Raw genomic sequence first — 19114 nt, forward strand, 5'->3', positions numbered from 1 at the left:
CCTGGTCTGTGGGTTTTGGTGGGCGGCCCTCTCTTGGCAGGTTTGTTGTGGTTCCATGTTCTTTCCATTTTTTTTTTAAATAATGGATTTCATGGTGCTCCCTGGGATGTTCAAAATTTCTGTTTTTTTTTTATAACCCAACCCTGATATGTACTTCTCCAGAACTTTGTCCATGACCTGTTTGGAGAGCTCCTTGGTCTTCATGGTGCCGCTTGCTTGGTGGTGCCCCTTGCTTAGTGGTGTTGCAGAATCTGGGCCCTTCAGAACAGGTGTGTATATATATACTGAGATCATGTGACACTTAGATTGCACACAGGTGGACTTTATTTGACTAATTATGTGACTTCTGAAGGTAATTGGTTGCACCAGATCTTATTTAGGGGCTTCATAGCCATTTCCGTTCTATATTTTTTACATTAGATTTTTTTCATTTCACTTCACCAATTTGGACTATTTTGTGTACGTCCATTACATGAAATCCAAATGAAAATCAATTTAAATTACAGGTTGTAATGCAACAAAATAGGAAAAACGCCAAGGGGGATGATTACTTTTGCAAGGCACTGTATGTCAAGTATATTTTTAATTCAGCACTGTCCAATATTGATGTGCAGTAAGAATTTCATACAGAACACTGGTACAGTGATATTCATTTATTATGGTCCTTTGCCTGTACTTTACACAGATGTGACCATGATTTCTCCAAACACCCTGAGAGATACCACAAATACAGCCCAGCGCAGGTGGAGGAGATGATCGAGAGACTATTTGATATCTCAGCCTGAGGTTGAGAACCTGCTTAGTTAGGAGATAATAAGGTCTTCACACTGCCTCTATAGGAGATAACACACTGTTGATTTGTTTCCACACTACTAATGCTACAGCTACAGTCCACTGTCCATGTATTTATTAGAATTCTAATTGCTAAATGCATTATTCCACATATGACTATCTATTTTTAAACATGTTGAAATGTAAATCTCTAGTGAAGAATACACAAATAATAAATTTTACCACACAGAAGCTCAAAGGTAGCTTTTTGCTAGTTCTTGCAAAATTTGTGTTGACCAAACCATAGAGAATGATAGAGACCTCTTGTGGCCAAACGCCTGTATTAGCATTGGCAGCAGCATGGGACTTGAACCATTTTGAAGGCAGGACTAAGGAAGGATCACATGATTCCATTCGGGTCATTAGTAGGGATCAGCCAATAAATTATTGTGAGCAAACATTCCATAACTGCAATCATCAACCTTAACTTTATACCTGTTCACTACATGTGGCAGTAAATCATCAACCTTAACTTTATACCTGTTCCCTATATGTGGCAGTAAATCATCAACCTTAACTTTATACCTGTTCACTACATGTGGCAGTAAATCATCAACCTTAACTGTATACCTGTTCCCTACATGTGGCAGTAAATCATCAACCTTAACTTTATACCTGTTCCCTACATGTGGCAGTAAATCATCAACCTTAACTTTATACCTGTTCCCTACATGTGGCAGTAAATCATCAACCTTAACTTTATACCTGTTCCCTACATGTGGCAGTAAATCATCAACCTTAACTTTATACCTGTTCCCTATATGTGGCAGTAAATCATCAACCTTAACTTTATACCTGTTCACTACATGTGGCAGTAAATCATCAACCTTAACTGTATACCTGTTCCCTACATGTGGCAGTAAATCATCAACCTTAACTTTATACCTGTTCCCTACATGTGGCAGTAAATCATCAACCTTAACTTTATACCTGTTCCCTACATGTGGCAGGATAAACCCTTTCAGTTTGTTTACCAACTCATTGAAATAGTAGAAGAAGAAAATGGACTACTTCAAAATGGAGATTGCCTCAATGGCACTGCCTGTGCGCTCACAGATGCCACAATAGGAACGATATAGGAATGCTTTCTCTATCATATGACCACCATTTCTTTAAACATTTTTGTTAAAAGCAAATTAACAATTTAGTATTCCCAGAATTCTAAATGGTTGATCTCGCATGAAGAACCAAAGGAGAAATATAAAATGACGACTGCATAAACAATGAGGACGGTGAGATAGATACAGAAACAGATCAAGTCCACTTTGTTGGCAAAGCGATGGCGTCTTGCTTTTTTCTGGTCTTGTGCAGCCATTTTGTTGAGAAATTTCACCACCTTTTGGAGGGCTGTATTCTTCTTCTTTTCCTCAGAGGCTTTCAGTTTGATGACAGTAATATCAGATTTGGATACTAGACAAAGTAAGAGAGAGGGAAAAAATTATATATAAGTTATTATAAAATAAGTGGTTCGAGCCCTGAATACTGATTGGCTGACAGCCGTGGTATATCAGACCGTATACCACGTGTATGACAAACCATACATTTTTACTGCACTAATTTAGTTGGGAACCAGTTTTATAATAGCAAAAAGGCCTCTCTGGGGTTTGTGGTATATGTCCAATATACCACGGGTAAGGGCTGTATCAAGGCACTCTGCGTATATTGGCCATACAGTATACCACATCCCCTCAGGCCTTATTAATTAAATATAACACTATTAAATAAGAGATAAAAAATGAAGACATTTTTGTCAAAACTATTTGTAACCGTATTCGTTTTATCACAGTTGATTGTTGTAATCGGATTTACTCGAGATCGGAAAACCCAGAAGTGTGCTTTAAATGCAGGTAAAGAACATACCTCATTCACAAATTACTGCGCCGTCACTCAGAGCACATCTCACAACGCATCTGTATGTTCCTTCACTCATTCACACATTGATCAAAGCTAAGAAACGATCCCGACAGCTAACAATGCACAGGATTTAGTGAGGAATTTAAGATGAATAATATTAAACTCGTATCTGTTGATGACTTGTTAAACTGCCAGTATCAAATGTCTGCCAGTGTTGAATGTTATGGTTAAAGTTTGGTTCCATTCTGGGCCGGAAACACTGATAATGTATCTGTGACCCTGTGTGATTCTATAGCAGCTGATGTTGTCTGTACGGCGCCAATAGCCAGGGTTGCTGTGCCTGGTTTAGAGTTCCTACATTATTTAGTGACATTGTTGACAGAACACTTGTTCCTGAAAGTGGTTAAAAGGTTCTTCTCTAGGTAGGTGTATAACACAGGAGGCAGCTGACTGGAGGACTCATAATAATGGCCGGAACAGAGCTAATGGAATGGAAACCATGTGTTTGATGTATTTGATACCATTCCACTCATTCCACTCCAGCCCTTACCATGAGCCTGTCCTCACCAATTAAGGTGCCACCAACCTCCCGTGTACAACTACAACAAGTTAGGAAGTATCGATAAGCACGTGAACACGGCATATGTGTGACAGGTGCCGGGGAATGACAGTCAGGAAGTGAGAGAGGGAGAGATGCGCTTGTTCTAATCCAATCGTGACAGCAGCCTTAACCTATACCCTGCCCGTTTCTTTACAGGCGATTTAGTTAGGCTATTTACAACGCTTCACACTACTTGTGACACAGATGCGTGCTGGCAGCTGAACATGTTCTGATCACAGGTAACTACAAAAAAGACTTGTATCATTATTGAATTTGGAAGGTTCAGCATTAAAATACAACTTGACTAGTTTATGATGATGAAAGTATTTATGGGGTCCCCAGTAAAACTGGTTGCAGTAACGTCATTATGACTTCATGGTCAGGTTATAAATGGTTGTATAAGGACGTTTTGTTAATGTCTTTGGAAACCATGAAAATATATCTTGCTCTGTGGATAACTGAGATGACAGAATAATGAAAATGTTTACCCTCTTCATTGTCTGTGTCTTTAAGCAGTGAGTCTTTGGACTTGGAGAGGCTGCAGGGCCAGAGAGTGCCACACTTAGCCAGGCGTGTGAGCACCATAGACTGCAACGTGCTCAACACCAGGATGACCAAACAGAAACAGAAGTGCTTTCCTATGGAGAACAACGAGAGAGAGAGATGTGTGAGTGTTATATGGATGCACTCTATACACACAAACACACATTGTCATGTTGTGGTGGATTTTATATTGTACATTTGTAATAATAGAGTAAGGTCTTGTATGATGTAATGTTTTATTGATGATCTAGGCTGTTGTGTTTTGTTGCGATGTAACAGTTTAACCCTGTTTAAACAGGACACTCACGGATGATGGGGCTGCACTGGCCTCCTCCAGGCAGTAGGTCATTGAGGATGATGAGGAACATGATGAAGCTGAGAACCAGTGTAACCTTGAATGAGATACGCTCGCCCCCTCCCAGTGGCAGGGAGAAGCTCACCACATCTGCCACAATGATCAGTATACTGGGCAGGACCAGGGACAGAAATGGGTTTTCAGACCGCATTTTCAGCGACACCTGTGAAGACAGATGGGTAGGCCAGACTGAAAGCGTTTTTGCATCTAAACGTTAGTTTGACATTGAAAGGGAAGAGCATTACACTTCAAAATCAAACTGTCAGGTGTTTTCAGAACTCTAATGTCAATGAGTCCACATCCTTCACCATCGGTTGTGTACATCTAGCTAATGTTGATTCAAGCGTATTGTCTTTTTTGAGTGTAATTGTTGCTTAAGCTCTGCCCTTAAAAACAGGAAGAGTAGAGTATCTTTACATGTCCCACATAAACTACTGAAATCACCAGGAACTCACTAACCCATAGATAGAGATACTTTACTCTACATATCACATAAACTACTGAAATCACCAGGAACACTCACTAACCCATAAACTCACACTAACTACATAAACTCACTAACCCATAGATAAAGATACTCTACATGTCACATAAACTACTGAAATCACCAGGAACACTCACTAACCCATAGATAGTTGCGATCATCTCTGCCTCCTTTAGCATTGAGTTCCACCTCCTCGGTTAGCCAGTCCCCACGGTTGGCACTAGTTTTGCTCACTTTCCCAAAGTTCAGGAACATGCCACATCCTGGAAAAGCAGATATTTGATACTAGTTCAGTCATTCATAGCTTATAACAAAAAAAAATGTGTTTCTATCTATAGGCATTGTGGGTGTAATGTATTTGGTTCCTGTTCATTCCATGATTTTTGGCTCTTGGTTCGGTTTTATCTGGGTTCTCAGGAGAGGGTGGGAAAAACTAAATGGATGGAAAAACCATCACATAAAAATAAAAAAAATTTAAATGAGAAATGATTTTGAGTAAAGTAGTCAACGTTTTAAACCCTACTACAGTGGTAGTAGCCTAACTAATATTTCTGAGGGAGCCAGTTTGGTGTAACAACATCACTGATAGGATCCATTCTTACAGTGGCTCTGGTATCAGGTTCTAAGGTCATCAATATAAAAGCAATGTTTCTCAAGTTCATACTAGCTGTCAATCATGGCCTTAAGAAGCTGTTTGATTCATTCTGGCAGGCATTCATTTGGAAGGTAACTTGCAGTAAATATTGTCGATCATTATTATTATAATTTACAAACAATGGTGTAATGGTATTTTTTTCCTTCCTGAAACCGAGAAAAAACAGTCAAAAATCCAAGGACTGATCCAATCCAACATTTTTGTGGACCATTATATTCACTGTGTCAAACTCACTAATGAGCACCAAAATAATATTCACTGTGTCCAGCCCACTAATGAGCACCAAAATAATATTCACTGTGCCCAGCCCACTAATGAGCACCAAAATAATATTCACTGTGCCCAGCCCACTAATGAGCACCAAAATAATATTCACTGTGCCCAGCCCACTAATGAGCACCAAAATAATATTCACTGTGCCCAGCCCACTAATGAGCACCAAAATAATATTCACTGTGTCCAGCCCACTAATGAGCACCAAAATAATATTCAGTGTCCAGCCCACTAATGAGCACCAAAATAATATTCACTGTGTCCAGCCCACTAATGAGCACCAAAATAATATTCACTGTGTCCAGCCCACTAATGAGCACCAAAATAATATTCACTGTGTCCAGCCCACTAATGAGCACCAAAATAATATTCAGTGTCCAGCACACTAATGAGCACCAAAATAATATTCACTGTGTCCAGCCCACTAATGAGCACCAAAATAATATTCACTGTGTCCAGCCCACTGATTTTACCACTTTTTTTTTTACCACTATAGCCTCATCCCTGGTTAAGAAGTTACCCACCTGCTCTGGACACTATGGCCAGTCTTTCATTAACACCTTTTACCATACCAAAGGTATCACAAATGATTTGTTAGAGCTGTGCATGGTAACAGAGGACAATGTTTCCAATCTACACTGCTTAAGGAGCACAAACAAAGCAACTGGGCTGGATAACCTTCCTGCAAGATTCATAAAGGATAGTGCTTGTGTCACTGCTAAAATGATAACGCATATTGTAAACCTTTATATTAGTAGTGGTACATTTCCCAAGGATCTCTGGAGCACAAACTTCTTTATGAACTCCAATCTGGCTTTAGAACGGCTCATTCCACTGATACTTGACTTATCCACCTATCTGACCAACAGAACACAAGTATGTAATGGTGATGTTTGTAATGGTGATGTTTTGTCAGAGGCCAAAGAAATATCCTGTGGAGTACTGCAGGGATCCATTTTAGGGCCTCTCTTATATACGTTAATGATATGCCAGATACAGTAGTACAAACTCTTGCTTTATGCTGATGATTCAGCCATACTGGTATCAGCTTCTTTTCTCTGTATATATCAATAATGTTGCTCTTGCTGCGGGCGATTCCCTGATCCACCTCTACGCAGACGACACCATTCTGTATACTTCTGGCCCTTCCTTGGACACTGCTATCTAACCTCCAAACGAGCTTCAATGCCATACAACACTCCTTCCGTGGCTTCCAACTGCTCTTAAACGCTAGTAAAACCAAATGCATGCTTTTCAACCGTTCGCTGCCTGCACCCGCACGCCTGACCACCATCACCACCCTGGATGGTTCCGACCTTGAATATGTGGACATCTATAAGTACCTAGATGTCTGGCTAGACTGTAAACTCTCCTTCCAGACTCATATCAAACATCTCCAATTGAAAATCAAATCAAGAGTCGGCTTTCTATTCCGCAACAAAGCCTCCTTCACTCACGCCGCCAAACTTACCCTAGTAAAACTGACTATCCTACCGATCCTCGACTTCGGCGATGTCATCTACAAAATAGCTTCCAATACTCTACTCAGCAAACTGGATTCAGTTTATCACAGTGCCATCCGTTTTGTTACTAAAGCACCTTATACCACCCACCACTGAGACCTGTATGCTCTAGTCGGCCCTCGCTACATATTCGTCGCCAGACCCACTGGCTCCAGGTCATCTACAAGTCCATGCTAGGTAAAGCTCCGCCTTATCTCAGTTCACCCGTCACGATGGCAACACCCACCAGTAGCACGCGCTCCAGCAGGTGTATCTCACTGATCATCCCTAAAGCCAACACCCCATTTGGCCGCCTTTCCTTCCAGTTCTCTGCTGCCTGTGACTGGAACGAATTGCAAAAATCTCTGAAGTTGGAGACTTTTATCTCCCTCACCAACTTCAAACATCTGCTATCTTAGCAGCTAACCGATCCCTGCAGCAGTACATAGTCCATCGGTAAATAGCCCACCCAATTTACCTACCTCATCCCCATACTGTTTTTATTTTTTTCTGCTCTTTTGCACACCAGTATCTCACCTATCTCTACCTGCACATGACCATCTGATCATTTATCACTCCAGTGTTAATCTGCAAAATTATAATTATTCGCCTACCTCTCCTCATGCCTTTTGCACACAATGTATATAGACTCCTTTTTTCTACTGTGTTATTGACTTGTTTATTGTTTACTCCATGTGTAACTCTGTGTTGTTGTCTGTTCACACTGCTATGCTTTATCTTGGCCAGGTCGCAGTTGTAAATGAGAACTTGTTCTCAACTAGCCTACCTGGTTAAATAAAGGTGAAATAAATAAATAAAAATCAGGGAAGGATACAGTTTACATAAAGACCCTGAGTAAGGAATTGCATTTTGTTCGAGATTGGTTGTCTTGTTTGAGATTCAACCTCCTTGCCTGCACAGTTTACCGTTATCTTGTCAGCCCTAAGCAATCTACGTTTTGTTCCAAACAAAATCGATTCAGTTTTTCACAAATGTAATGACAATTTGTTGTCGGAGACCTGATTGCTGCTAAAATTCTTTCTAAAATGGCAAACAAATTGAATTTTTTATATCGTAACACTAGATATTTTAACATTAAAGTTAATAAACTGCTTCACTCAACCTTGATTCAGTGTCATTTTGATTATGCCTGCTCTGCTTGGTATAGTGTGCTTTCAAAAAAGCTGAAAAAGAGAATGCAGGTCATGCAAAATAATGTTATCAGGTATATGCTGAATGTCCCGGGGGAGAGACCCACATAGGGGTACAGGAGTTCTGGGAGGTGGGCTTGTTGCCTTTGGAGTCCAGAGTGGACCAACTTAAACTTAATCATATGTTTGACATCTTAAATAATCGCGCTCCAGGTTATATGAAAAACCACATTGAAATGGTCTATAACCAACACAGTCACAATACCAGAGCTAGTGTTATGTCTTGTCAAATCCCAAGAGCAAACAGTACTGCGATGAGCACGTTTTTCCATACAGACATTTGTCTATGGAATAGCCTTCTCTTGGAGATCAAGCAAAGAAAAAGTAAAAATAGGTTTAAAAAGCAAAATGTTTCATTTGGACAAGGTTGTCTAAGTAAGAGAAACTACCCCACTGCCCCTTGTGCCCCCTACTGCTGGTCAGGTGGATTTATTTGAAGGATCGGTATGATGTTCAATTCATAGATTGTTTTAATGTGAAATGAATATGGTTGATTTTTAAGGTTAGGGAGAAGGGCAGTGAATAGTGCCACTTTTTTAGGATGTCAATATAAATGAAAGTATTTATGGTGGTTTATAATTTTGTCTGGTCTTTTAATCATTATGTGTGTTATTGTTTTTATCATTGAGGACCACTCTGGAAACGTTTTAATGAATACTTTCAAGTGATATCCTCTGGGTCCACATTGTACATTTAGTTGTATATGTCTGTTTCCCAAAATAAATTCTAATAAAAATGAATTTAAAAAACCACCAAAAATAATATTTACTGTGTCCAGACCAAAAATAAAACTAGACATGCATTATTGCATTATATACTGAATTGCAGTAGGCTACACAGATTTTAAAATGTTTTAGTAACATCTTGTTTTTATTAAGATCTTTGGTAAGTAAGTAAGTGTGCAAGAGCGGTTTAGCAGACAGAATGAGGATTGAAGTGATGCACTTACCACTAAATACCCATACATTGATTCCGATGGCACAGAAATCTGAAGCGAAGGGGTAGTTGTACAGATTGACCTCACAGCCCACCACAGTGTTCATGATGACCATGTGCTCTATAGTCCCGTTGCTGTGCACCAGTAAATCCTTGTTGCCGTGCTTCATCGTTGTTTGCACTCTTTAGACATGAGAGGTTGAGGACAGACTGAGGATTGATGTACTAAAACTGTCACACCTAAACATTTGGCCACTCTAAACAGACAACTGAAGATAGATCTAGTGAACATGTAAACGTCGGTTTGGCGTCTCTAGCTTGAACAGTTCAAGCGTTATTGTTGGTGAGTTTTATTTCATGCTAAGTTATGCAATGCTTATAGTTGATCAACATTTTGAATAGCTTACTGTGTATTCCTATGGTTCTCATTCAAACACATGTTCATTTAAATGGTTATAGTTCAGAAAGTATAGATAGTATAACAAGTCTGTATAAAAACAATCTAAGTTGTCTCAGTTTGAACATGTAAACACTGGTTGGTGTCGATAGCTTGACTGGTGTCAGAGCATATTTAAAATTCTTTCCATTCAACCCTATGGAGCTTTTATGATCATTTAAAATACTTTCCATTCAACCCTATGGAGCTTTTATGACCATTTTAAAATGGTTATAGTTCAAAAAGTCTAAATGTTATAACAATTCTGAATGCAAGCACTCAGTCTGGACATTTGGAAGTTGATTTCGTGTTAGTAACTTAAATCGTTTAAACTCTAGAGTAGGCGGAATAAATATAATAACCATGATACTAATAAGACTGAGATAAATATAGAAGTGTGCTTTTCCATCACCAAGCCACCTAAAATGAATGAAACATAACATAAGTTATTGTATTCTGTTGTAAGTGGACTCACCCATTAGTCACGTGGAGTTCAGGAGTCCAGATTTTGCTGACAGGCAGGACCACCATATCATGATGATAGACTGATGTGTCCCATGATAAATCAGGGTCTTCCCAAGACTAGTTTTAAATCAAATCAAATGTTATTTGTCACATGCTCTGAATACAACCGGTTTAGACCTTACCGTGAAATGCTTACTTACGAGCCCTTTACCAACAATGCAGTTCAAGAGTTAAGAATATATTTACTAAATAAACTAAAGAAAGAAAAAAATAATAACACAATAAAATAACAATAACGAGGCTATATACAGGGTGTACCGGTACCGAGTCAATGTGTGGGGGTACAGGTTAGTCCAGGTCATTTATAGATGTAGGTAGGGGTAAAGTTTGACATGCATAGATTATAAACAGTGAGTAGCAACAGTGTAAAAACAAAAGGAAGGGTGTCAATGTAAATAGTCCGGCTGGCCATTTGATTCATTGTTCAGCAGTCTTATGGCTTGGGGGAAGAATCATAGTCATGAGAAGTATTACAAAATGTCACATTTCATTGAATGTCTCCCTTGATGTTTGATGTGTACTTACCAGTATGACCTGCAGACGACTCTCGAAGCGGAGGTTTTTTGTATCCTTAAAAGGAAGAGAATAATTCCTCATCACATAATGATATATATGTCAATATGTTATCTCTGAAACTCATCACATTGTACAAAACTCAATTAAAAGGAACAGAAAGTGACTTACGACAGACAGAGTTTCATACACTATTAACGGCACACTGATATTTGAGATGCATGATGGAGACTGTGGCTGACTCAGAGCTTCTTTCGCAATCAGCATGCTGGCCAGACATCGACGTGTTGTACAGGAGGGTGTCGTTGCACTGGATGAAGTGGCTGTGTTGGATGGTTGGTTTGTACTGGCTGTGTTGGATGTATTGGGTGCTTGGCCTGCATTGGCTGTATTGGATGCATTGCCTGGAGTCGTTTCACTAGCTAAAATGGCTGCATTGGATGGAGGGTCTGCTGCAGACACTGTGGAACCAGAGACAGGTATTTAATTTCAGAATAGTACATTGGATTTACAGTGCCTTGCGAAAGTATTTGGCCCCCTTGAACTTTGCGACCTTTTGCCACATTTCAGGCTTCAAACATAAAGATATAAAACTGTATTTTTTTGTGCAGATTCAACAACAACTGGGACACAATCATGAAGTGGAACGACATTTATTGGATATTTCAAACTTTTTTAACAAATCAAAAACTGAAAAATTGGGCGTGCAAAATTATTCAGCCCCTTTACTTTCAGTGCAGCAAACTCTCTCCAGAAGTTCAGTGAGGATCTCTGAATGATCCAATGTTGACCTAAATGACTAATGATGATAAATACAATCCACCTGTGTGTAATCAAGTCTCCGTATAAATGCACCTGCACTGTGATAGTCTCAGAGGTCCGTTAAAATCTGCACAAAAAATACAGTTTTATATCTTTGCGAGTTCATTAGAACGTGCGTTGAAGATGTAGTTCCCATAGCAACGATTAAAACATTCCCTAACCAGAAACCGTGGATTGATGGCAGCATTCGTGTGAACCTGAAAGCGCGAACCACTGCTTTTAATCAGGGCAAGGTGTCTGGTAACATGACCGAATACAAACAGTGCAGCTATTCCCTCCGCAAGGCTATCAAACAAGCTAAGCGCCAGTACAGAGACAAAGTAGAATCTCAATTCAACGGCTCAGACACAAGAGGCATGTGGCTGGGTCTACAGTCAATCACGGACTACAGGAAGAAATCCAGCCCAGTCACGGACCAGGATGTCTTGCTCCCAGGCAGACTAAATAACTTTTTTGCCCGCTTTGAGGACAATACTGTGCCACTGACTGCAACGAAAACATGCGGTCTCTCCTTCACTGCAGCCGAGGTGAGTAAGACATTTAAACGTGTTAACCCTCGCAAGGCTGCAGGCCCAGACGGCATCCCCAGCCGCGCCCTCAGAGCATGCGCAGACCAGCTGGCCGGTGTGTTTACGGACATATTCAATCAATCCCTATACCAGTCTGCTGTTCCCACATGCTTCAAGAGGGCCACCATTGTTCCTGTTCCCAAGAAAGCTAAGGTAACTGAGCTAAACGACTACCGCCCCGTAGCACTCACATCCGTCATCATGAAGTGCTTTGAGAGACTAGTCAAGGACCATATCACCTCCACCCTACCTGACACCCTAGACCCACGCCAATTTGCTTACCGCCCAAATAGGTCCACAGACGATGCAATCTCAACCACACTGCACACTGCCCTAACCCATCTGGACAAGAGGAATACCTATGTGAGAATGCTGTTCATCGACTACAGCTCGGCATTCAACACCATAGTACCCTCCAAGCTTGTCATCAAGCTCGAGACCCTGGGTCTCGACCCCGCCCTGTGCAACTGGGTACTGGACTTCCTGACGGGCCGCCCCCAGGTGGTGAGGGTAGGCAACAACATCTCCACTCCTCTGATCCTCAACACTGGGGCCCCACAAGGGTGCGTTCTGAGCCCTCTCCTGTACTCCCTGTTTACCCACGACTGCGTGGCCACGCACGCCTCCAACTCAATCATCAAGTTTGCGGACGACACAACAGTGGTAGGCTTGATTACCAACAACGACGAGACGGCCTACAGGGAGGAGGTGAGGGCCCTCGGAGTGTGGTGTCAGGAAAATAACCTCACACTCAACGTCAACAAAACTAAGGAGATGATTGTGGACTTCAGGAAACAGCAGAGGGAACACCCCCCTATCCACATCGATGGAACAGTAGTGGAGAGGGTAGCAAGTTTTAAGTTCCTTGGCATACACATCACAGACAAACTGAATTGGTCCACTCACACAGACAGCATCGTGAAGAAGGCGCAGCAGCGCCTCTTCAACCTCAGGAGGCTGAAGAAATTCGGCTTGTCACCAAAAGCACTCACAAACTTCTACAGATGCACAATCGAGAGCATCCTGGCGGGGTGTATCACCGCCTGGTATGGCAACTGCACCGCCCTCAACCGTAAGGCTATCCAGAGGGTAGTGAGGTCTGCACAACGCATCACCGGGGGCAAACTACCTGCCCTCCAGGACACCTACACCACCCGATGCTACAGGAAGGCCATAAAGATCATCAAGGACATCAACCACCCGAGCCACTGCCTGTTCACCCCGCTGTCATCCAGAAGGCGAGGTCAGTACAGGTGCATCAAAGCTGGGACCGAGAGACTGAAAAACAGCTTCTATCTCAAGGCCATCAGACTGTTAAACAGCCACCACTAACATTGAGTGGCTGCTGCCAACACACTGTCAATGACACTGACTCAACTCCAGCCACTTTAATAATGGGAATTGATGGGAAATTATGTAAATATATCACTAGCCACTTTAAACAATGCTACCTTATATAATGTTACTTACCCTACATTATTCATCTCATATGCATATGTATATACTGTACTCTATATCATCGACTGCATCCTTATGTAATACATGTATCTCTAGCCACTTTAACTATGCCACTTTGTTTACATACTCATCTCATATGTTATACTGTACTCGATATCATCTACTGTATCTTGCCTATGCTGCTTTGTACCATCACTCATTCATATATCCTTATGTACATATTCCTTATCCCCTTACACTGTGTATAAGACAGTAGTTTTTTTGGAATTGTTAGTTAGATTACTTGTTCGTTATTACTGCATTGTCGGAACTAGAAGCACAAGCATTTCGCTACACTCGCATTAACATCTGCTAACCATGTGTATGTGACAAATACAATTTGATTTGATTTGATTTAAAAGCGCAGAGAGCATCATGAAGAACAAGGAACACACCAGGCAGGTCCGAGATACTGTTGTGAAGAAGTTTAAAGCCGGATTTGGATACAAAAAGATTTCCCAAGCTTTAAACATCCCAAGGAGCACTGTGCAAGCGATAATATTGAAATGGAAGGAGTATCAGACCACTGCAAATCTACCAAGACCTGGCCGTCCCTCTAAACTTTCAGCTCATACAAGGAGAAGACTGATCAGAGATGCAGCCAAGAGGCCCATGATCACTCTGGATGAACTGCAGAGATCTACAGCTGAGGTGGGAGACTCTGTCCATAGGACAACAATCAGTCGTATATTGCACAAATCTGGCCTTTATGGAAGAGTGGCAAGAAGAAAGCCATTTCTTAAAGATATCCATAAAAAGTGTTGTTTAAAGTTTGCCACAAGCCACCTGGGAGACACACCAAACATGTGGAAGAAGGTGCTCTGGTCAGATGGCAACAATGCAAAACGTTATGTTTGGCGTAAAAGCAACACAGCTCATCACCCTGAACACACCATCCCCACTGTCAAACATGGTGGTGGCAGCATCATGGTTTGGGCCTGCTTTTCTTCAGCAGGGACAGGGAAGATGGTTCAAATTGATGGGAAGATGGATGGAGCCAAATACAGGACCATTCTGGAAGAAAACCTGATGGAGTCTGCAAAAGACCTGAGACTGGGACGGAGATTTGTCTTCCAACAAGACCATGATCCAAAACATAAAGCAAAATCTACAATGGAATGGATAAAAAATAAACATATCCAGGTGTTAGAATGGCCAAGTCAAAGTCCAGACCTGAATCCAATCGAGAATATGTGGAAAGAACTGAAAACTGCTGTTCACAAATGCTCTCCATCCAACCTCACTGAGCTCGAGCTGTTTTGCAAGGAGGAATGGGAAAATAAATGTCAGTCTCTCGATGTGCAAAACTGATAGAGACATACCCCAAGCGACTTACAGCTGTAATCGCAGCAAAAGGTAGCGCTACAAAGTATTAACTTAAGGGGGCTGAATAATTTTGCACGCCCAATTTTTCCGTTTTTGATTTGTTAAAAAAGTTTGAAATATCCAATAAATGTCGTTCCACTTCATGATTGTGTCCCACTTGTTGTTGATTCTTCACAAAAAAATACAGTTTTATATCTTTGTTTGAAGCCTGAAATGTGGCAAAAGGTCGCAAAGTTCAAGGGGGCTGAATACTTTCGCAAGGCACTGTATATAGTGCTTTTCTAAGGAACCAATGATGCTTTCCAATAGTTCAACAACACAGTGCAAGAAATGACCAACTTAATCTAAATTAAATGATATAAGGTTGTTGCATGTCTTCATAGTAGTGACTCAACATCTGTCAAAAGTGACCTGATACTCTTTCGCTAGTCCATTATCGCCCCAATACACTACATGACTAAAAGTATGTGGACATTTCATGAAGCTCGCGACAAACAGTTATTGTGCTGATGTTGCTTCCAGAGGCAGATTGGTGTTGCAACCGAGGACAGACCATTTTTAGACACTACACGCTTCAGCGCTAGGTGGTCTCGTTCTGTGTGCTTGTGTGGCTTAACACTTCGCGGCTGAGCCGTTGTTGCTCCTAGCTGTTTCCACTTTACAATAACAGCACTTACAGTTGACCGGAGCCACATTGAAAGGCACTGAGCTCATCAGTAAGGGCATTCTACTGCCAATGTCTGTCTATGGAGATTGCATGGCTGTGTGCTTGATTTTATACACCTGTCAGCAACAGGTGTGGCTGAAATAGCCGGAATACACTAATTTGAAGAGGTGTTCACATACTTTTGTACATACAGTGCATTTGGAAAGTATTCAGACCCTTTCCCTCATTCCACATTTTGTTATGTTCTCAAATGGATCAAATAAAATAAAATCCTCAACAATGCACCATAATGACAAAGTGAAAACAGGTCTTTAGAAATGTTTGCAAATTTATAAATTTGCAAAAAAATAAAAAATAAACTTATTTACATAAGTATTCAGGCGCTTCACTGTGAGACTCGAAATTGTGCTCAGGTGCATCCTCTTTCCATTGATCATCCTTGAGATGTTTCTACAACTTGATTGGAGTCAACCTGGGGTAAATTCAATTGATTGGACATGATTTGGAAAGGCACATCTATATTTATTTTACTAGGCAAGTCAGTTAAGAACAAATTCTTATTTTCAATGACGGCCTAGGAACAGTGGGTTAACTGCCTGGTCAGGGGCAGAACGAGAGATTTGTACCTTGTCAGCTTGGGGATTTGAACTTGCAGCCTTTCGGTTACTAGTCCAACGCTCTAACCACTAGGCTACCCTGCCACCCCATATAAGGTCCCACAGTTGTCAGAGCAAAAACATGTCAGAGCAAAAACCAAGCCATGAGGTCGAAAGAATTGTCCGAAGAGCTCAGAGACAGGATTGTGTCAAGCACAGATCTGGGGAAGAGTAACAAAATTTCTGCAGCATGGAAGGTCCCCAGTAACACAGTGGCCTCCATCATTCTTAAATGGAAGAAGTTTGGAATCATCAAGACTCTTCCTAGTGCTGGACGCCTGGCCAAACTGAGCAATTGGGGGAGAAGGGCCTTGGTCGGGGAGGTGACCAAAATCCCGATGGTCACTCTGACAGAGCTCCAGAGTTCCTCTGTGGAGATGAGAGAACCTTCCAGAAGGACAACCATCTCTGCAGGTGGCAGATGGAAGCCACTCCTCAGTAAAACACCTACTTGGGGTTTGCCAAAAGGCACCTAAAGGACTCTCAGACCATGAGAAACAAGATTCCCCTGTCTGATGAAACCAAGATTGAGCTCTTTGGCCTGTGCCAATCGTCGCGCCTGAGGAAACCTAGCACCATTCCTACGGTGAAGTATGGTGGTGGCAGCATCATGCTGTGGGGATGTTTTCCAGCGGCATGGACTGGGAGACTAGTCAGGATTGAGGGAAAGATTAACTAATCAATGTACACAGAGATCCTTGATTAAAAATTCCCCCAGAGCTTTCAGGACCTTTAGACTGCTGGGGGTGAAGGTTCACCTTCCAACAAGACAACGACCCTAACCACACAGCCAAGACAACGCAGGAGTGGCTTCGGGACAAGTCTCTGAATGTCCTCGAGTGGCCCAGCCAGAGCCCGGACTTGAACCCGATCGAAAATATCTGAAGAGACCTGAAAATAGCTGTGCAGCGATGCTCCCCATCCAACCTGACAGAGCTTGAGAGGATCTGCAGAGAAGAAAGGGAGAAACTCCCCAAATACAGGTGTTCCAAGCTTGTAGCTTCATACCCAAGAAGACTTCAGGCTGTAATCGCTGACAAAGGTGATTCAACGAAGTACTGAGTAAAGGGTCTGAATACTTACGTAATGTGATATTTCTTGTTTTTTGGGGGAGGGGGTCAAACATTTCTTAAAACCGGTTTTGGCTTTGTCATTATGGGGTATTGTGTGTAGATTGATGAGGGGAAAAAACTATTGAATACATTTAGAATAAGGCTGTAACGTAACAAAATTGGAAAAAGTTAAGGGGTCTGAATTACTTTACGAATGCTAATAGGAACAATAAAGATGACATTTGTTCTGGTGCAATTTGTGTTGTTTTAAGAAGAGTAAAATGGAGCCCAATGTCTTACCTGTTAGCAAGAGTAGAGAGAAGAGACAACATTTCAGCACGCTGTGGTCCATGGGTCTCATCCCTGCACGTCCTCCTGTCACAAAGTACATGGTCAGTTAGACAATGGTGCACAGTCGTACTAGAAATGATGAGTTTCCTCGAATTAAACTGTTAGAAGGACTGAAAACCTACCTTTTAGATGCTTAGTGATCACCACTTGCCTTCTCCTTTCCTCTCAAGCCAAAGCCACACCAGGGCTGACCCTTATAAAGGCTGCTCTGGAACATTTGGTCACGGCAGTCTTCCATGAGAACATACACACCCCCACAAACTGTCTACATGTTATTATGATTCTTGATATTTATACAGTGTGTGCTTGGCCATAATCCCCAATAATGAGTTTTTAAATTAACCTCCCAGGATTCATTTCACCATCCTGTGGAAACAACAACCACAACAGACATGTAATTACTACCTTTGACTGATCAGAAGCGGATATACTGCCACCTGTCATTAAACCCTATAGATTATTAGGTTTAAAGGCCCAGTGTAGTTTTAAAAAAAAAACCATTTTTTTATGCTATTTCCACGCTATGAGGTCGAAAAAAACCTGAAATTCACGAAAATATGATAATGCCCATTTTGTGTAAGAGCTGTTTGAAAAAAAATGCTTGGAATTTCATCTGCCTCAGGTGGGAAGTTTTTGGGCCCAAAGCATAAGGTCACAAGGCGATCTGATGAAAATGGACCAATGAACAAGATGGTTCATTGTTTATTTACATATCTTCCTAGTTCTGGTGCTGGTCCCGCTCATAAGCAAGATATTGTGCAGTGTCTTTGCACTGTCTTCCATTCAAGCAATCACTACGTCTGATTTGGCTTCGATTTGGTTTTCATAATAATTGTCAGAGAAGTTCGGTCTGAAGTTCCAAACATTTGCATATGCACAGCACATTCTCATCAGACTGCATTGCAAAACAGGCTAGGTACACACGTGGGTTTTGAAATGGGCAGCAACCATTCATGAAGTAAGTGTTTAGGTACTTATTTTTAGATTATAAGTAAAGGACATGCTATTCATGAGTTTTAGACAGCTACCATTAGTATTGCTAGCTATTTTGACTAACGGTTCTACCTGTTGTATGGCAATTGCCATCTTTCTAAAGTACATTTGACGATATGATAATGATGGCAAACTTGTTTTCTTACTAATTACTTGTCTACTTTATGTAATTTTTTCCGGGTGTCTCCTCAGATAGCGTTTAGCTAGATTGCTAGCTACAGTACGAACGTCTGTGAGCTAACTAAGGTAGCTAGCTAGCCTGTTGGCTGTTCTTCAAAATTCTTGTGTCAGTCACCCAAAAACGACCAAGGTAGCCTACTGATTTAATTGTGTCTTGTGGTTTTGATGCTAATGTTTCTTTGATGGCTTTACAAAGTAAAATGCTAAAATGTACAATTTGAAGAGTATTCATTAGTATTAGAGCTAAATCCCTGGGATGTGATTGCATTAGTAGATACTAGC

The 19114-nt window shown here is 41.3% G+C and overlaps 2 protein-coding genes across 2 annotated transcripts; both read right to left on the reverse strand.

Moving 5' to 3' along the window:
* Positions 1-634: 634 nt before the first annotated feature.
* On the reverse strand, positions 635-4647 carry LOC109877444 (5-hydroxytryptamine receptor 3B-like). Its single transcript, XM_031817994.1, has 4 exons — positions 4644-4647; positions 4137-4347; positions 3775-3924; positions 635-2241 (listed from the first exon to the last, which is right to left on the reverse strand). The coding sequence occupies exons 2-4, from the start codon at positions 4333-4335 to the stop codon at positions 1976-1978; spliced, it is 615 nt and encodes a 204-aa protein (XP_031673854.1). The 5' UTR covers positions 4336-4347; positions 4644-4647; the 3' UTR covers positions 635-1975.
* Positions 4648-4788: 141 nt separating this feature from the next.
* On the reverse strand, positions 4789-17912 carry LOC116365350 (proton-gated ion channel subunit pbo-5-like). The gene is made up of 7 exons (XM_031817996.1): positions 17782-17912; positions 17609-17683; positions 10891-11180; positions 10732-10776; positions 10157-10263; positions 9259-9428; positions 4789-4931 (listed from the first exon to the last, which is right to left on the reverse strand). Exons 2-7 carry the CDS (start codon positions 17667-17669, stop codon positions 4789-4791), a joined length of 816 nt encoding a protein of 271 aa, XP_031673856.1. The 5' UTR covers positions 17670-17683; positions 17782-17912.
* Positions 17913-19114: the final 1202 nt, after the last annotated feature.

Source organism: Oncorhynchus kisutch, unplaced genomic scaffold (genome assembly GCF_002021735.2).
Source record: "Oncorhynchus kisutch isolate 150728-3 unplaced genomic scaffold, Okis_V2 scaffold1220, whole genome shotgun sequence".
Taxonomy (NCBI): Eukaryota; Metazoa; Chordata; class Actinopteri; order Salmoniformes; family Salmonidae; genus Oncorhynchus; species Oncorhynchus kisutch.

Bases quoted from the DNA above. Each gene is read 5' to 3' on its own strand.
- LOC109877444 (XM_031817994.1), bottom strand. From the start codon at position 4,335: ATGCGGTCTGAAAACCCATTTCTGTCCCTGGTCCTGCCCAGTATACTG. The intron at 3,925-4,136 runs GTGAGTGTCCTG...TGTTCTCCATAG, and splicing joins CCAGTGCAGCCCCATCATCC to GAAAGCACTTCTGTTTCTGT. The intron at 2,242-3,774 runs GTAAACATTTTC...TACTTTGTCTAG, and splicing joins AGACACAGACAATGAAGAGG to TATCCAAATCTGATATTACT.
- LOC116365350 (XM_031817996.1), bottom strand. From the start codon at position 17,669: ATGAGACCCATGGACCACAGCGTGCTGAAATGTTGTCTCTTCTCTCTA. The intron at 11,181-17,608 runs GTAAGACATTGG...CTGGTTCCACAG, and splicing joins CTCTCTACTCTTGCTAACAG to TGTCTGCAGCAGACCCTCCA. The intron at 10,264-10,731 runs GTAAGTACACAT...ATTTAAAACTAG, and splicing joins GTCGTCTGCAGGTCATACTG to TCTTGGGAAGACCCTGATTT.